This window comes from Homalodisca vitripennis, chromosome 5 (genome assembly GCF_021130785.1).
Source record: "Homalodisca vitripennis isolate AUS2020 chromosome 5, UT_GWSS_2.1, whole genome shotgun sequence".
In the NCBI taxonomy this organism is placed as follows: Eukaryota; Metazoa; Arthropoda; class Insecta; order Hemiptera; family Cicadellidae; genus Homalodisca; species Homalodisca vitripennis.
The window spans coordinates 105,012,637-105,027,541 of record NC_060211.1 but is presented as its reverse complement, the minus strand read 5'-3'; the positions used below and the strand labels follow the sequence as shown (position 1 = coordinate 105,027,541).

General features: G+C 31.8%; 1 protein-coding gene across 5 annotated transcripts in view; it reads right to left on the bottom strand.

Moving 5' to 3' along the window:
• LOC124362635 (serine-protein kinase ATM) overlaps nt 1–14,905 on the bottom strand; it is a 132,802-nt gene that overhangs the window by 32,074 nt on the left and 85,823 nt on the right. For all 5 annotated transcript variants that reach the window (XM_046817309.1, XM_046817310.1, XM_046817312.1 and 2 more), the window contains exons 30-39: nt 11,304–11,444; nt 9,891–10,119; nt 8,780–9,000; nt 7,559–7,694; nt 6,624–6,705; nt 4,650–4,748; nt 3,175–3,274; nt 2,900–3,065; nt 1,913–2,208; nt 495–644 (exon numbers count right to left, since the gene is read on the bottom strand). In XM_046817309.1, coding sequence (XP_046673265.1) covers nt 495–644; nt 1,913–2,208; nt 2,900–3,065; nt 3,175–3,274; nt 4,650–4,748; nt 6,624–6,705; nt 7,559–7,694; nt 8,780–9,000; nt 9,891–10,119; nt 11,304–11,444 — 1,620 coding nt within the window. The remainder of the gene's footprint in view (nt 1–494; nt 645–1,912; nt 2,209–2,899; nt 3,066–3,174; nt 3,275–4,649; nt 4,749–6,623; nt 6,706–7,558; nt 7,695–8,779; nt 9,001–9,890; nt 10,120–11,303; nt 11,445–14,905) is intronic.

Sequence of the window (14,905 nt, the reverse complement as noted above, 5' to 3'; positions counted from 1 at the left end):
AGTTTCAAAATCAACACTCAAACAGAATATTAAACAATTAATATTGTACAACTAATGCTGTTGCAATAGTAAACATGACAGTTTTTAAACAACAAGCCTATTTTAGATTAATTTTAAGAAAATAAGACTGCTAAAGAACTAAAACAGGTTGGGCATTACAGTTTTAGAAAATATATTTCAACATATTTAAAACACTCAAATACTTAGTATAGAAATACTTACTTATATCAAAAATCACTGATACTAGTCATGTACTGACTGACCTAAGGGCAGTCAGGATAGTACCAATGACTCTCCGCTGCAATATGTATTCTATCTTTTGATATTTTTGTTACATAAATGTATAGTGGAGTTACAATGATTTTGTGGATAGTTCAAATTATATTATTAGTACTTATGAATTATTGAAGATCGACTGTTGTAATGATGTATAAATACCATTAAGAAAAAAAAATATTAATATATAGTTCAGAATAAAAAGGTTCCTTACTTACCGGATTTAAATTTTCTCTAATTCTTAACATGGTAATTCTCTGTGCCAAAATACTTTCAAATTGAGTGAATTTTTTCCACCCAATCTTATCTTGTTCCTCCCACTTCTTGGCGACTGACATGAAGTCTAGAGTTGCAAAGTCCTCTATCTCCTAAAAAAATAAATTAAAAATTAAAAAACTCTTTAATTTGTTGAAATAAAAACATATACAATATTTGGTGAAGGACATCTAAAAAACTTATGAATATTTCCATTGTTAGAAACCTACACGGTCCTGATAACATTCCCAGAAGAAGGTAAATATTAAAAATATAATATGTACAGTAATTGAACAATAAATATTCATGAACATAAAGAAACACAACTATAACAGAAATATGCTTTCTAATTATCACAGATTTTCTCAAGATACATACACTTTCATCCTTTGAGTGCCATGGAGTTAATAATTTGACGATTTTAAGAACATAAATTACCAGTGTGTTGTGTGATATTAAATATTGATATTACATTATGACAATCCTACAACTATGACTGGAAGTAATGGTTGTGGCACTCAAAGAGTGAATAAAAAATACCTTATTTGAAAAAACTTTTAATGCAAACTTAATTAATTTTGCTTTATGAGGCTCAATAAATAAACCAAATTTGGGTCATTCTACATTAATTAAACTAAATGGCTTTTTATGACTAAACTCTGACTAGTGGAAAATCTGAACATCAAATCACTGTTCTAAATCGAGTTAGACAATCATTTTAAAAGTTAAAGATAGATTACCTGAGGAACTAAGTCTTTTATTTGTAAAGAACTACAACAATAAAATAACAGAATTTTGTATCCTTGGATCAGACTTTCCAACTGCAGTGACAGGATATTACCTAAATATATAATAAAATATTGTGACATAAATATATTTAACATAGTATACTATATTTATATAACATTGTCCACACTCCACATATAACATGATTACAACCAAAGGTTACAAGAGCATTGGGTGGTGTATGTGCCACAACATTAGACACTACCATGTTTACAAATTTATTTATTTGCGATTTTCTCGTTACCATTATGTTTAACCATAAGACTTATGTAAAGTTTTAACATTTTATTTGTTTTATCTCTGATCTTTTGATCCCAAAATCAAGATTTCTCTTTTGGATCACAATGAACCCACCTAGCAAATGTCAAGTCTATATGACCTTTCTATCAAGAGTTATTGCAATGATGGATAGACAACATGATTTTAAGAGGAACCTGTCAGGTCCTCAGTACAACATAACTACTCATGTAACAACCCTTTACACAACAAATGAGTAAAATAATAACAGTGCAGTTTTAAGTTGGATTCCTTCATATGTCTATTGCATAATCTGATGTATTATTGTTTTGATTGCTTTGTTTATTTTGACGCTAACCTGTAGAGATCGCAGCTTGGCCAGTGGAGTATAGACATTGGTGGCAGCCTCGAGACTTGTGTGTGCGAGCCCCTGTATGACCAGTGAGCGAGCCTGACGGACAGCCTGCAGAGCCCGGGCAGTGTCGCCACCACGCAGAGATCGTAGTCCGCAGTACACCAGGCTGTCATGGCTGTGAGTCTCCGGCTCCACCAGCTCCCATTGTCCCAGCCGCCAGCTAGCCTCGTAGTTCTGTCTCTCTGACACCCTACCCGCTAGATGGTACAGGCCACAGTGGTGCAGTGCATTCTGTAGACCTGCCACAAAACATGTTATGTACTCTCTAAAGTAGACACAGTTGAAAACATTATGAACTGTTTCCAATCCATTTATTTGGAAATAGCATACCACAGTACTGAAAGGAATTAGGCAAGGAATGAGAGAAACAGTATGCACTGTATTTTTTGTAATTATTGTTGTTACAATTGCAACTGTAAATGCTATTACAGAGATGTATTAGCACTATATAACTTTTTAACAACTAAGCACAAGATATCTACTGAATTCATTGGTAATGATCTTATTTAAAACAGTGCACAGTGTAAACCTAGTTTTCTTTTACGTATTTCACAAAAAATTTCTCACCTTCTACCCCATACTGATCTATCACTAGATACAACAATACAATCTTTTGTTGATATTTTTTCATTTTGCCCATTACAAAGTAATTTTTTTATCATCAGATACGGCTTAGCTGATGTAATGTTTGTAGATGTAAACAAACATTGCAAGCCAACATTGGTATATTGAATTACAAAGAAAACACAGAATGACTATGGAATTTATCGCTGTTATCAACAACTACATATGCACTTGCTAATAATAGAACAGATGGTGAAAGAGTTACAACGGAACAACTCCGACAAGGATGGTAGTCAAAATGTTGTGTTGTCGGCAGACCTTCGATAAAGGATAAGGAAGTGTTAAATGTCAAATGATAATTCCAACCTTGCAGCTGAAGTGTGGGATCCAGGGCCAGCTGCATGTCACAAGCCTCCACCACACTGCGCCACCTGCCCTCGTACTGGTAGTGTAGAATCTGTGTCTGCCAGTCTCGTAGGTGAGAGTTACCACACCCATACACTGCGTCCGGCTCTCCAATCTTCGTGTAAGCCTGGCATTCATAAATGTATTTCAAATTAAATTCAAACAAACATTTATATCTATTTCTTAAATATTAAGACAAGAATTTGTTACAATAAAATTGTTTATTGCGGTTTTACCTCTCTTAGTAAATTTTGTAGAATCTGTCCATTTTCACAGTCTTTCTCCTCAATGTACTCAAGCTGAGTCAAACCTTCCACGTCTAGATCTCCTCGATCACTAAACAAAATAATTCACATACATACTTATTTCAGTGAGGAGTAATATTTTGTGTTAATTATTAGCTATCATGACAATCAAACTATTTTCTTCATTAAAATCCCTAATGGGAGTGAATTTTTTGTTACTCTAGTGTCTTTCTCTTATATAGCCTAACTGTTCAGTTATTTAACCCATTCAAGTCTGAAAAATTACTGTGTTTATTGGTTCCAAGGACTAAATATTTTCTATGGTTTAAAGTAGAAACAGATGAGCTTCGCAGTGAATAATAGTATATAAATGTTATGAACTTACTATACTATATATAAAAATATATGCATATATTTACACATTTCTCTATATCCATCAGTAATATTTTTGGGTTATGAAAGTTGTAGTGAACACAGGGAAGATGAATTAGAAGACACAATAATTGGTAACCATGAAATGTCACATAATATTATTATGAATGAAATTGAGACAAAATTTTCACAAATGATATATAAAATACATACAGAAAGTATGAAATGCAATCAAAATATTATTTACAAAACTACAGTAAAGCGTCACTTAGATTATCTATCTATGCCATAGAATAAAGATCTATGTCTTTTCATAGACAATATACACAAAAACACGTTTCAGCGAGTGGTAGTTTGTGTAACGTTGATCGCTCTCATCAGTGAACAGACGCAACAGATTCGCAGTGATGCACATATGTAAAGAAAGAAAATTTGAACTGCAAGCAAATATTATTATTTATAAACTACGATAATTTATTAATTAAGTTATCTATCTATGGTTTTGAAACACAAAACAATGTTTTAGCAATCAGTAATTTGTGTACTGCGGCTCTCTCGTCTCCGAATAGACATGTTACAACAAGGACATAAACATAGGATATATGAATTTCAAATCAAATATTGTCTACAGAATCATGTTTTTCCCTTACTTTGGTTAACTACTTCCAATCTCTCCATCTACTGCTACAAGTCCAAAGACAATAAAGCTTACACTACAAAAAAACTTGCCTTGGAATTTCCATTTCCTTTTTTGATGGACACGGCCTGTCCAGTCTTTGTGTAATGTGAACTGATGGGCTGAGCCCATCATTTAGTCTCAAATGGGTTAAAATATGTTATCTCACGTATTAAAACTACAAGGTACAACTGAGTCTATAAATGAATAAGTAAGAAAAAACCAGAAAACATAGAGAACAATATTACATATGAACTGGCCATATGTTTAACGTTAAACTGATGTTAAAATATAAAAATATCACACTGATTATTCTACTCAGATAATTTTCACATTGAGTAATTGATTAGATAACTTCTATACCTTTATCATATCACATTAAGTTGAAATGCTCGATCAGAATTGATAGAGTGTATACCTGTTATATTCGCTTGCCCATAACTCTCCATACATCACTGCAGTAAAATAAGCTGAACAGAAAATAGCTGCTCTGGAAATACTGAGGTAATTAATTTTTCTGAAACAAAAAGTCACTATCAACTTGATTGTTAAATTATATATATATATATATATATATATATATATATATATATATATAATAGGTAGGAATACAATGTATTTATTATAACATTTTTACTATTATACTAATTATTAGTGATGGGCTGCTTCCAGTATGATAACAAAAAAATAGAGTCACATTTCTTTTACGTAAGCTTTTGAATTCTGTGACAACGAATATGCTAATTACTACCTATTATGCCTTTTTCCATTCTCATCTTAGATATGGCATTACACTATGGGGTAATAGCTGTGGTTCTCAAAAGGTTTTCATATGGCAAAAGAGAGCCCTAAGGGTAATAAAAAATGTCCCAGAAATAGAGTCCTGTGGACCTCTTTTTAAAGAACTACAGATGATGACTCTACCTAGCCTATACATTTACTGTTGCTTGGTTGATGTTAAAGAAAATCTACAAACACTCAGGGTTAGACAAGAAGTTCACAGATATCCTACTAGGAAAAACCATATGATAGAAATGTTACCAATAAAATTAGAAAAAACTAGAAGTAGTCGCTGTATTATGAAATTAAAGATGTTCAATAAACTGCCTCAAGAGGCATGACATGTAACATTAAAAAGATTTAAGGCAGTTTTAGAACATTGGCTCAAAGATAAAGCGTTTGACTCTGTACAAAGTTATTTGGCCTGTGATATTAGTACCTTAAGATTTTAAAATTAGTGTAGTACCCCCTGTTTATTTATTTAATTGTAAATAATTTATCTATTACAATTTATCCTTTTGTAAATTTTTCTGTTATATCGTTGTTAAATTTTTAAATTTTAGCTAAATTAGAGCTAAGCCTGGTTGATGAAAGAATGTAATAATTGTTACCTGTAACATTGACTAAGCCCGCTAGACAAGTTTGTTAATGTACACAATATATAATAGTGGGATTTAAGCTTTAGCATAGAATGACTTTGTCGATTGCATATTTTATGTTTAAAGATAATAAACTTTCTCATTTCTCATTTCATTAATTGTGGTCTCAATTCTTAACTCCGACTCGAATCTGATTTCCGTGTTATTTGTTACTAAGAAGAAGAATATATTGTGGCAATAATGGTAATATCACGTTTTAGCAATCAGTAATTTGCGTACTACCGATTAACTGTTACCCGTGAATATTTGGCAATGTGCGTTTTTATAAATGCATAAAATATGAACTGTGATCAAAATATTATTTAAAAACTAGAGTGATTACTGTCTATCTTGTTTTTCCATACGTAAATTACAACACTAACTCATTTTGAGATTAGATTTCAGGTTCTGCTTCAAAATATTACTAGTCCTGATATTATACATATTTTAAATACTTTTCTTTATTTTATTCTTTTATTTTATTATAAAATGCTATAAAAATATTGGTATCAGACTCAAGTGAAATAAGCCGTGATATTAAGAATCCTCAAGTATCAGTAAACGAATTCTTATTCTTATTCTTATCAAAGTATTGATTATCAGAATTGAGTCCTCCCTGCTATAATCCAAATCAATTTGACTTCTTATGATCAATTATATAACAAATCCACTATTCATTTTAAATTTTAATAAAGAATGATGTTTTTAAAGTATATATAGGGTTTAATTTGTAACAGAAATGTAAAACTGATGTAAATTTACCTACTTTATTTTTATTTTATTGAAAGAACAAAATCTATATAAATTTTAAATACTGTATTAATTGGTAAACTTGCTGATGAACTGGGTGGGTAAAAAAGCTAAAAATGTGTATCTGCTATTATAATAGTGATATTTTTAGACATAATTCAAACTATTAGTGTTTTTGTACTTAAAACATATCAGTAATAAAACATTATTATTATTATTCTTACCTTTGCTGTTCTGTATACTTTCTGACAACATGTACAACTTTCAGCATGGTACATACAGAATCTCGACTACCATAAACCTCCACTGAAACAATAATAAAAATAATCAAGGTTCCAATTTTCACCAAAATGTATATATCTTTCTGTTTTTTCTTAAACAGCCGTTCCATTTGAAATCAATTAAAACTGATACTATAACAATCATAAAAAACTAAACCAAAATAATTTTTCTTTTATTTTAATTGTTTATTTAAGGTAGTCTTTTAAAATGCTCACAAGGTTTAAAATGGGGGGAAAACTTGTGTTAAAATTTAAAAAATACCACAATAAAAACCCAACATAGATCACAATATTAGTAGAGTTAAACTAATTCAGATTTAGTCATTTTAAAAATCACCTAACCCAAAGATAGATAAATTACAAGTCTAACTTTCTCAAAACCCAAAGAAAAATTACGTTTTAAAATTAAATATGGTACGTTTGCGCTGTTTTTTTATTTTTAATTGTTTAGCCTTCCATTTTGTTCCATTAAAAGAAAAAAATTAACAATAGCCCCTTGAATTCAAAAATAGCATTTATCACAAACAGAACTAAATGACTGACATGTCAAGTTGCCAAAGCTATACTGAGGTGCTACCCTGTAACTATACTTGCTAAATAGTATAACCTTGAAGCAGCTATATGCTACTTAAAAACCTTATTCATGTATCTGCAGTGTACTGTGTTACTGTGGTTTCCTAAAAATCAAACATAATATCATTTTCTAGTATAAGTTCAGTTGCATTCTGCAGATAAAAGTTCAAAGTTTTAAAATAAAATAAAAAGTAAACATTCATACAAATAAATTACAAAAAGTGAAGTTTCATAACACTTGTCTCAAATAAAATCCTTCACGTATTGCATATAAGCACAAAACTCCAACAATGATTATTATGTACCTGAGGAATCAGTATTTGCGTGACGAGCGAAAAACTCATTAATTTGGTCAATAAATAAATCAGTACATGACCTCTTCTTTAGGGTAGAGAGCACGAGGTCAATGGCCATGGGAAATAGTTCATTGCAGAAGTCCTCCTGGAAGTAAGGAACAAACTTTTAAGCACTTCAAAAGATAATAATATTAGAAAAATGCCAAAAAATTATTATTTTAAACGATAAACAAGTAAATAATATTGTACATAATTACAGTTATTTCGAATGTTTTTATACAAATAAAATACCCCACAATATAAGAAATGGAGGACAAAGTAACAATAACAAATTATGAATTTAAATCTTCATACTGACTTTTTTGTTCACTTGCTCTTGGACAAGATAAAATTCATCAAAGGGAATAAATTATAAACATTTTATACTATAAATACTTAATTTGTTACTGCATCAATGACATATACACAAGTCCCAAAGAAAGTAGCTGGCAACTATAAAATGTTAAATGGAATTTATTTATCACACACTAAATAAACAACAAAATAAATGACCAAGAAAACCAATTTCTGATTGCTTTAACTAATATTACTACTGTTTGAACAAACACTTTTTAATGGTAAAATTTGAACTGTAATGGGGCACTATATTGGATAAATTTCACTTATGGATCTCTAAAGTTCACAATTTTTAGGGAGAGGGAGGTAATTTTTAAATTTATGAAAAACATTTTCAAGTGATGTTATCCTCAAAGGAGAATTGAGCATTTTCAACCATTCCAAAATCAATGTGGGAAGGAGGGAGACTTGGAAACCCAGTATATCTAAATTCACTTAGTTGATTGCGTAATTTAAGTTTCAACACATTTGCTGCATGTCTACGCCCAGGAGAATCATGTAGTGAAACCTGACAGCATATTATTGAATTCAGCGCTTTCATAAGGGTCTGGGGGATGGGCTTGGGATTGTTGCACAGCAAACGTTGCATACTAGTCGTGTTTGTTCTCACTTGTGTTGTACTGTACTTATGAGAGGAGGTAAACCCAACATGAACTGGGTATGTTCTAATGCTTGGGTGTGGCTGAAACTGTCCAGTCTTGCTATACAACGTTGAAGAATCAGGCTCAATATAATATCACTGTACGACAAAAATGTAAGCTAAGCATTATTTGGAAATAATGTTTAAATTTAAATATTTAGAAACACCAAATCACAAATCTGTGTTGCAGGTACCTTAAAATTACAAACTGGTGTGAGATATCCTAACTGAGCAGAATGTAAGATGGCGGACATGATCCTTATAACCCACTGTCTATGTGAGAACACCTCGTCAGGGCAGAACATTGACATTAGGTCCTCCAGTTCTCTTTCATTGACACTGACTAACTTCTTCTGCTTCTTCGCTGAGCTGACAAACGGATAAAACAGTTCAGACTGTTCTTCCGTTAGCATATCTAGAAAATATAAACACAATTCTATTATGAAAGAAACATGATTTTTCCAGACATTGGCCATCATTCAGTGATACAAGAAATCAGTAACACTTTGTTTCAAGATCTGCAATATGAATTAACACATAACTATAATCTAGGTAAAAATAAACAAATAACAGAACGCTGTGACATGAATATGTCAGGAATAATAACAAACAAGTTGTGTTTCAACTTCATGCACACTGTCTCAAAACATAAAGCACTCAATAAAACCCAAACACTAATTGAAACTGAACTAAAAAAATACAGCTTACTATAGATCTGTATTGACCAACTAATCAATGAAAACTAACCAACGATTCAATTAAAACTAATATAACAGAACATATGAGCTTATTCTACCAGATGTTTATGTATTACTGTCAAAACACTAAAACTCCAACCCTAGTTGAGGGAATCCAAACGCATTGTATTAGAAATGTCAAGAAATACCAATAGTCATTGCTAAAAACAGAACTGATAGCACACTATTTGTGCCTTTTGGCCTCTGGTCTGATGAGCGGTAGGACACACGCTGTGCCTTTCACCCTCAGTTGGTTAATGAAATATTACAGTGCTAACTTGAAAACTTAATATTTGACAAGCCAAAGCCATAAAAAATATTACATCAAAAGATTAGTTCTCTCAACTAGATTATTTACTATAAGAAATATAAATTAATACTATGTTTAAAATATTTCATTGATCATAGGAAAATGTAAAGTGACAGTATTCTTCTTTCTGACCTTTTTTTTGGCAATTCTGGTAAAGATTGACCATCTTGTTCTAAAATGGGTAAGGGTACACATACATCTCAAAAACTATGTTTTGGTATAATATTTCAACAAAAAGTAGAACAGTTTGAAGCTTACTTGTCAGTTGGTGGTGGAAACTGTTGAACAATGAATAGAGGGCATCAGAAGCAGCTTGGATCACTGCAACATCGGAGTCGAAGAGACACAGGTACAGATGTCTCACCACACACTCCAAGAACACATCCTGGGGTTGAGTTGATGAGGCTGAAGTCTCAGGCTTGAGGCCAAGTGTGGTGAGGTCTGCTGGCCCAAACTCTCCCAGGCAACACGCAGCCTCGTAGCTGGCCTGTCACACCACACACACTTACTTGCTACAGTTTCTGCTGCTAGTATGCTTGAGTATTCAATGTTGAGTATACTATTATCAATCATTTCCTCTGCTGTTTCCACCCTATTGTTCTTTACTATAATTCGATGGCTCATTTATTGTATTGAAAATCTTTATACAATAATAATAATTTTTAAATAAAAAAAGAGCATAAAAGCAAATGTTAGAAAGAAATAGATGTTAGGTAAACCTTTATTTTAAGAATTAAAATTGATGACAGTTCTTAGTTTATACATTTTTAAGTCCATTTGACTTATAAAAAGAATTATAAAGATGTATAACCTGTAACATCAGCATTTGTATAAGACATAAAAATAACCTTATGTACTCTTAGCACTATCTCACAAATTTTGAAATACAATATTTTATTTAGCAAATTTTTGTACAGCCAATGTATCACATAAGTGACAGATGACTAACAGTTAATGTATAAACTATTCAAATACTTGGATGAAACTATTATATTTCAACACACAAAATATGTTGTTACTATGTTATTACAATAGTCATTATTGACTATCGTAATACAATGTAATATATTCCTAGTATAACAAAGAATATTCTATATTCTAATCTATAATGCGTTACTTGTTAATTTTATTAATTTATTCATATGTAATAATTCATATTCTTTTATATTTATTAGAATTAAAAATGTTTAAATATTATGTGTAGTTACTAATTATAGTATGTCATCCTGTACAAGTACTTGCCCTCCTGTTTACCAAAAAACAAACGTAACAGAAACAAAAAAATATGATCGTAATATGGTCACTGTACGATCAACCATATGAATCGATTATTGTCACAATCAGTATATACATTATCTTGTTGAGTTAACAAGAATTTCCCTAAATTAGCATATCTCTTTAAAAAAAATAAGATTGTTTTAATTTTAGGTTAAAGCTTTAAACTGAATCATTGCTCATGAATGTACAGTGAAAAACAACAGAGAATACAGAGGTACATGTGTACCAGTCACGGATTAGATTAATGCAAAGTGCAAACTACACCTGTGTCTGAATTTATTTGTAAATTTGCATTTAATTTTATCTCTTGCATTTCTTATTTGGTTTTTTTTTAATTTAAATTAATCAGTCACCTATCATGCTTTAAGAAACAGAATATTTTCTTTGAAATACCTTTGGATCAGAGCCTGATGTGATCTGTATGAGCAAACAAATCAACTGATGCAAAATACTTTGCTCACAATCTTCTGAAAATCCTCTTGAGTTTTGTAAATCTTTGTAGAGATCAGCTAGTTCAACTTTATTTTCCGACAACTGAAATAAAATAAACCAATATTGTAGATATTTTAATACTTATAAATAATAATACTAGTTTTAATTAAAAGTTGAGTGTAGCTCTTTACGAAATAAACAATTGGAATCACATTACATTATTAGCAGACAGTTTCCTTTTTCTCAAAATCCTACATCTATACTCCATTCTGTGTATCGTCATTACATTTGGATGATTAGCAGGAACAAGTGGTAGTCAGTGGGTAACAGGTCAGGGCTACAATCTCAGGTCTGATGGGTCAATGAACTATTCCCACCCAAACAATTCAATTAGTCTTTGAGCATTCTTGGAACATCTGTGAGTTCTTCAAGATTGTGCAAATTCATCTAAAATTCATACCACAATATCGCTTTTGTATTCACCTTTAAGAACTGTAGCATTTATTAGAGGTGTTGCTTTTGCTTTCTCCTTAATTGGCATCACTTTCGGATTCTTGTTTTCGTTCATGGTCCGAAATTTTCTCAGATTAAGCACAAAATTAACTTCTTTCTTTTAAGCAAGGCGATCAGTCTGAAGCTACAAACTACCGGCCAATCTCACTTATTTCAACCTTTTCAAAGGTGTTTGAAAAAGTTGTACTCTCTCGACTTCTTCAGACTTAATAATCTTCTTACAGAACAACAGCATGGATTCACAAAAAACAAATCAACATCAACTGCTCTAATTAGCTTCATTAAATATATAATAGACCAAATAGAAGTGAAAAACACAACTACTGCAATACTACTTGACTTAAGTAAAGCCTTTGACACGCTTGACCATGAACAACTCCTGACCAAACTATCGTCCTTAGGTGTACAAGGCACTGCAGCAGAATGGCTGGAGAGCTACTTGACCAATAGAGAACAGGTGGTTGAAATTAAATATGCCCAACATAATAAAGTTCAGCGAATTAGATCCTGCCCACTACTAGTTTTAAGAGGTGTTCCACAGGGATGTGTCCTGGGGCCTGTCCTATTTACACTTTTTACCAACGACCTGCCTAAATATTTGGAAGAATTTGCCACAACCCTGATGTATGCTGATGATACTGTTCTGCTTCTGTCTGAAAAATCTATACAACATTTAGAGATCCAGTCATATATTGCTATGAATATGGCTGTACAGTATTGCCACAATAACAATCTAGTGGTAAATGAAACTAAAACCCAGCAGATAATTATGGGCAGCAAAAAGGAACAAACAGCTCACCTGCCGAATGTTCGGGTGGCTTCAGAAGCAAAGTACCTGGGAGTGACAATAGATAAGGATCTCAGCTGGACAGCTCATGTTGACAGTTTGTGTAAGAAACTAAATACTGGGATCTATGTCATAAGAAGATTAACAAAAATTACAGACACTGCCACGGCTAAAATAGCATATCATGCTCTTTTAGAATCTCATCTCCGTTATGGTATATTAGTATGGGGAAACTCTTCAATAGGCAACCTACATCGCATCTTAGTAATTCAGAAAAAGGCAGTAAGAGCACTAACTGGCTTACAACAGAGAGACAGTTGTCGTCCATTCTTTGTCAACTTATCAATATTGACGGTCACGGCTCTCTATATTCTGGAGGCAGTTACCTTTGTTCACAATAATGGACTACCAAGAGGTCGTGACATCCATCATTACAACACTCGAAGGGCAGAAAACTTTCATCTTCCTGTGCATCGAATTGCCCTGTTTGAGGATAAGCCATCATACATGGGTATGAAGCTGTGGAACTATTTACCAGAAGATCTGAAGAAGAGTAAGACCAATTTATTGTATACAAATAAACAATAAAATAATAATAAATAATATTATTAATATTGTTAGTTTTAAGGACACTGTTACTATTCTCTATGAATATGTAAATAAAGAATATTGTCTATTGTCTAAACATTATCCGTAGTGATATACTGTTCTGGTAACCTGTATTATCAATGGAATGGAAAGTTTTATCAGTCTAAGGTCCAATTAGACAAATGTTATACAAAAATAATTGCTTCATTTATGTCTTTGAGGCCTATCTCTTCTGAAGAGTATGCTGAGTAAGAAAATTGGAACGTTAATATTTATTAGTGGACAATTCTGAATAGACCTCTAATTTCCGTTGTATGCGTAATTTGCCCCAGCTGATAGCACAATAAAATTGATAGAACTTTTATTTATATCTTTGACTAATCAAATATTTCCTTACATCTTGCGTTTTGTTTCATCTTGCAATGTATGATGTTCCTGTTAATTTATAAAAAATGAGCCCAAAACTAGGTTATTTAAATGTATCACTTGTTTTGTTTATATCATTATATATTTTTAAAGCAAAACGTTTAACAAAGTCAGATAAAAGGATTATATGAGAAATAATCTTCATTTTTTTATTTAATTGGAGTTAAAATTATATAATAGGCTAAAGCCAGTCATTTAATGTTGAGGTCGACACAGTAAAAATGTCAATTAAGAGCAATCTATCAGCAAATAAACAACACTGCTAATCTATTGAATTCTTTGAGGTTCAAATACAGGGGTTTTCATTAAAAAAAGAAGGTAAGTTTTTTGGTTTAGCCACTATACATCGCAGACGAGTGGTCTGCTCACCCTATATCCACATAACATGCCACATGTCAACATAAAAAGCAGCACAGATAATAACACTGGATACTGATTTGTTGTCTAAGTAACAAGCATTCCAGTTTACTTCCCAAGAGTGATAAGTTTCTTTATGCAATGCTGCACAAGCGTAGCACTAATTTTTTGAATTTGAATGAACACATGTTAAATACAGATATGTCCGTATGCCAAGATTAGAGCAATTCTGATGATGCAGACATATCCGTATGCTGTGCTTTAAGGGTTAAGAAATTTGAAGAACTCAATTCAACGTTATTAAATAATAAATAAATGAATAAAATAAGTATGGCATGTTGGATAAACACATAGTGAAGCATTCACCAGTGAATTAAAGTACTTGAAGTTAGCAGATGCTGTTAAGATGTTGAATAAAACAGGGAATTCAAGGTGAGTACAATTTTCCTCTCCCTATTTTTAAGGTGTGTTGTCTATGCCAATTGCACTTTAATTTATCATACTAAACGGTTTTTATAAAACAAGATCAAAACTTATTTGCAAATTTGTATGACCTCTCTGGGAATCAAACCCAGTCTCACTTAGAAAGCCGCACGTAGCCTTACCCATACGCTATGCTGAAGATTCTTAAATAACAATACTCAAAGGAAACTTGAGAACTTCAGCGTATAAAGACTACTGGGTTGCACTGCCATATGTATGAGACAACAGAAAACAGTTCTGCTCAGTCAGCTTACTCTAGTATATAATTGGTCAAGGCTAAGGAAAAATATGGCATGTATGCAACTATCTAGTAATATATCTTGGTATTATGGCACCCCACTCTGAAACAATCTCAGTAATTAATTATTGTAATAAAATTATTGTTGGTAATAATGTTTTCTATAATTTT